The sequence below is a fragment of the Psammomys obesus genome, unplaced genomic scaffold, assembly GCF_907164565.1.
Source record: "Psammomys obesus unplaced genomic scaffold, mPsaObe1.curated_primary_1811, whole genome shotgun sequence".
Taxonomy (NCBI): Eukaryota; Metazoa; Chordata; class Mammalia; order Rodentia; family Muridae; genus Psammomys; species Psammomys obesus.
The window spans coordinates 21,072,503-21,077,222 of NW_026596034.1; the positions used below are offsets into that span (position 1 = coordinate 21,072,503).

The following is a 4,720-nucleotide window of genomic DNA, read 5'->3' on the forward strand; positions in this document are numbered from 1 at the left end:
TGTCACTGGCAGGGTGGGCTTTGAGGTTTCAAAAGCCTCTCTTGGTCTACAGATCAGGATGTACCCCTCAGCTACTGTCCCAGCACCCACCTGCATGCCATCCTGCTCCCACCATAATGATAATGGACTATATTACTGAAATGCAAGCAAGACCCCATCTAAATGCTTTCTTTCATAAGAGTTGCCTTGGTCATGATGTCTCTTCACAGCAATAGAACTGTAACTAACATTGCCTTTGTGTGTTTGAGAGACCAGGTGGTACTACATTGCCTAAGGTAGCATGGACTTCCTAGACTATATCTGTCTTCCTCTTGGTTTTTTGAGACAGGGTTTCCCTCTATGGCCCTGGCTAACCTGGAACTCACTCTGTTGACCAGGCTGGTCTACATTCAGAAAGATGCCTGTCTCTGCCTTACAAGTGCTGAGATTAAAGTTATACACCACTGTCTAGCTGTGCCTCAATCTCTTAAGTAACTGGAATATAGGAGTGCTTATTTAAAGGAGCTGCAGAAAAGTCTGCAATTATTTGAAACAGAAGAAAGAGGATATGGGACTCATATAATAGTTATACACCAGCTTCAGAGTCATGGAGATGAATGTCTTCATCCAAAATAGAATAGTGATATTCTGAACTGAACCTGGAGTAACCTCAGTTTTCTCCATAGAACAGGGTACAACAGTGAGCATAAAAGGATGAAATGGTAGGTTGTGAAGGAAGAGAAAGGTTGGGATCAGCACAATGTGACCTTATAGAAAAAGTCAGTAGTGGGGCATGCAACACTAGGAACACTATTAAATTCATTACAAATATGAAAACTATATATGGAATACTTAGTACCTGTTTAGGGCATAATATAGAGTAAATATTTCTCTACTCTCTGAAAATGCATTTACCCTGCTCATTTAAAGTTACAGGTGGTGTCATGACAAAAACAATAAATAGATGTAATAATTGCATTTACTCATGAGGGTATAACCTAATGTAAAACAGCGAATATTGATTTGAATGTTTTCATTCAAAATTCAGATTGTGATTTATTCAAAGAAGATGAAATTAAATCACTAAGGTAGACGTGTTATAAATTCTAATTAACTAATAGCAGATCCAGATTCAATTATGAGATTATTATAATTTAAAATATTTACCTGTGCACCTATATTTCAACATTCTGAAACAGCTGTTAGTTGCTTGAAAACCAACTTCTTTATCTATTATGTCTAAACACAATGTAAATGGATCTGAAAAAATGTAAAACATAAGATGTTTTTGTTTAATGAAAAGGTTCTGAAATGTATAATATTTATTACGTCTAGATTTTCATTCATTTTCTCTCACAACTACATATCTATTCATCTTAGTGAATAAAAAGACTGGTTCTGGACATGAGTAAATGGTAATAAAGGCAAGCATGCCAAAGGCAAAAGTACGGCTTATATAGGGCAGATATACCAACTTACATTTGAGTTTTAACCATACAATACCAATTTTCTTGAAAAATCAAAGAAGAAACAGTTTAAATCATACCTGTTTCTGGTACCTGCTGCTTTCTATTTTTGACAGTGTGAGTCAGATGTTTAACAACATGATCACTAAAAAAAAATGGACACTACATTTTAGAAATAAAGATTCTGTGGTGTGGGGCAAATTTTAAACAGTAGTGTGGTTCTGAATGTCCAGCAAACAGACAAAGCTGGATCCAAAAACTACTGCTATAATCTGAATGTCAAATGCCCACCCACTCCCCAACACAAAGTCCATTATTCAATCCCTGGCCCCAGCTTGGCACTATTGGGAGATTTTTGAGATCTTTAGGAGGCAGAGCCTTGTAAAAGGTCTTAAGGTTCCCAGGTATACACCCTTGAAGGGGACTGTGAGACCTTGTCTTTTTTTTCTGTTTCTTGGCTCATGAGGTGAATGGTTTGCTCCAAAAGATGCTCCTGGCATGCTGTACTGCTCTTGCTAGAGACCACAAAGCAAAAGGTATTTAGCCCACCATTTTGGACTTCCAACTTCCAGAACCATGAATAATCTTTTTCCCTTTAAAAGTTAATTGTCATAATGGCAGAAAGCTGACTACAGCATCAACAAAATTGACCAAAGTGGTGTCTGCAATCAATAGTCATAGCCTTGTTTGTAGAAGTAAACAAAACTCCAGAGAGGGGGAAAAAAAAAAACTCCGAAGAGAAATATTGTAAAAACATTAAAAGAAGCAGGGATTGTTAGGTGGTGGTGCAAACCTGTAATCCCAACACTCAGGGAGGCAAAGGCAAGTGGATCTCTATGATTTTGAGGCTAGAACAGAAAAGGTTACACAGAGAAACCCTGCCTCAAAATACAGTCAATCAAAAACCAAAAGCAAGCAAGCAAACAAAAACCACTAACAGAGAGGGCCAGAGATGTAGCTCCTCCTTTGTAAAAATTTCTTTATTTTTTTTTAACAGAGTCTCCTATATCCTCCTGGCCTTTAAACTCACTCTGTATTAGAGGGTAACTTTGAATTTTTTCTATCCTTCTTCCTCTACCTCCTGAGTGTGCTGGGATTAAGGTATGTGTTACCACACCCTGTTTATGTGGTGCTGAAGCCTTGAGTTTGATTCTGAAGTGGAAATATGGTAAAGTACATTTTATATGTATGAAATTGGAAATGGGAAATACATTTGAAAAATAGAAAACAAAGGGAATTCCTACTCTGTGCTTCTCCCAAAACCATGCTAATCACTCCTGTACCCACAGTGCTTAACAACATGGCACATAATAAGCAAGCACTATAATCATTAAACTATACCTTGGTTGAGAATTAGAAACCTTTTGGTCAAAAGTCTTGTTTTCATTTAAGTTTTGAGTGGAGCTTGAAGTGGCTTTGTGTAAAACATTATTTTGTCCTCTCTCCCTATAAAAAGGATTAACTGGATTCATGATTTTTTTCAGAGTCTTCCTTTCATTTTCATTTGCACAAGCTTTAGACATGATTCCACTGGACTCATAGTTATGAAACTGTCTAGACTGGTTTGTAGTCTTATCTTCTGCTTTGGTACCTCCAATACTATCTGCACGGAGATGTTTCAAATTGGTCTGTATTTTTATTTTCACAGATGAGGTATTATCCTTATATTGTCCACTTTCTTGTTTTTCCTACAATGTAAAAATTAGCAAGTAAATAATTTCAGTACAATAATTTCTTCACAATATGTTTTATATTTTCCTTAAAAATATATTAAAAACTGATAACACTTATAGTAAGTAACACTTATAGTAACACTTAAAAGAAATAATTTACATTAGGAGGAAAAATAATTTATATAATAAATGATATTGGAATACTTAAGAAGCTACCTGGAAAAAAATAATGTAGCTATACAGCAGTTTCACAAAAATAAAGTAAAAGTGAACCAAATATTTAAAAAACGTTAAATTATATAGGCTCAGGGAGATGGCTAGGTGAGTACAGGTGCTTTCTGCCAAGCTTAACAACCTAAGTGTGATCCTCATGGCCCACAAGGTAAAAGATTAGCAGCTTCTATACACACACACACACACACACACACACACACACACAGAGAGAGAGAGAGAGAGAGAGAGGACATAAAAAGTACATCCATTAAAAATGAAACTATTCTCAAGGGGCAGATGACCTTTCCAAATGGCATACAATTATATATCACAAAATAAGAAAAATTAATAGCCTTGATCACATAAAGTATCTTTGAAAGCTCTCCTAGAGTCCAAGGACAACAAAGGAGAATAGACTTGGAGGGGAAAAGGGCAAGAAGCAAAACCAGTGACAACCAAGACCTGGAAAATCATATACAAATAATGTACTAGACCACAGGGTAATTCTTAAATAGTACTAATAAAAAGTCTCTATCTAAGAAAAAGTTCAAAAATTGTATGGGCAGGTAAGCAAAGGAGACAAAAAGTTCACTGGTCAGGGAACACAAGTAGCTTTTAAGCATATGAAGACTCCTCTACTTCATTGTAGTAAGAGACAATACATTGCAGTATCTTTCTACCATGACAGATTCAAAGCACGCCAAGAACAGACATCGTGAACATTACTGGCTACAGAGTATGTATGTGTATACATGACTAAATGACAGCTAACTTTTTTTTTGAGAGGGGGTCTCATCATGTAGCCTTGACTGGTCTAAAACATCAACCAGGCTGGCCTCATACACAGAGACTCTCTGCCTCTGGAGTGAGAGTAAAATCAAGCAGCACCATACACAGCCTTGCATTTTTGATTTTTTACTTCTTTTGACAACTTTTATAATAAAACCTGCATGTGTAAGAAAATCCTATAAATTAATTTACGTGTTCAATGTCAATATTTTTTATTAAAGATTTACTTATTTATTTATATAGTACTCTGCCTGCATGTATCCTACCAGAAGAGGGAACCAGATCTTATTATAGATGGCTATGAACTACCACATGGTTGCTAGGACCTGAACTCAGGACCTTTGGAAGAACAGCCAGTGCTCTTAACCCCTGAGCCATCTCTCTAGCACCAATGTCAACATTTCTAACTATGGTATTGTTATGGCTAATAGTTGCATATAATATTTATCAGTAAATTCATCCAGTGCAAAAAATAGTGTCCAGTATAAATGAATTAAATAGTTATATTTTTACTTTGGTCCTCTACAAATATTACTAAAGATAAACTTTCTTTTTTATTTATTTATTTATTTATTTATTTATTTATTTATTTATTTATTT

The 4,720-nt window shown here is 35.6% G+C and overlaps 1 protein-coding gene across 1 annotated transcript in view; it reads right to left on the bottom strand.

Annotated features, from left to right (window-relative positions):
• Terb1 (telomere repeat binding bouquet formation protein 1) overlaps positions 1 to 4,720 on the bottom strand; it is a 42,012-nt gene that overhangs the window by 13,468 nt on the left and 23,824 nt on the right. Inside the window, exons 12-14 of the mRNA XM_055621274.1 lie at positions 2,787 to 3,133; positions 1,526 to 1,590; positions 1,147 to 1,239 (exon numbers count right to left, since the gene is read on the bottom strand). Of these exons, the coding sequence (XP_055477249.1) occupies positions 1,147 to 1,239; positions 1,526 to 1,590; positions 2,787 to 3,133 (505 nt within the window). The remainder of the gene's footprint in view (positions 1 to 1,146; positions 1,240 to 1,525; positions 1,591 to 2,786; positions 3,134 to 4,720) is intronic.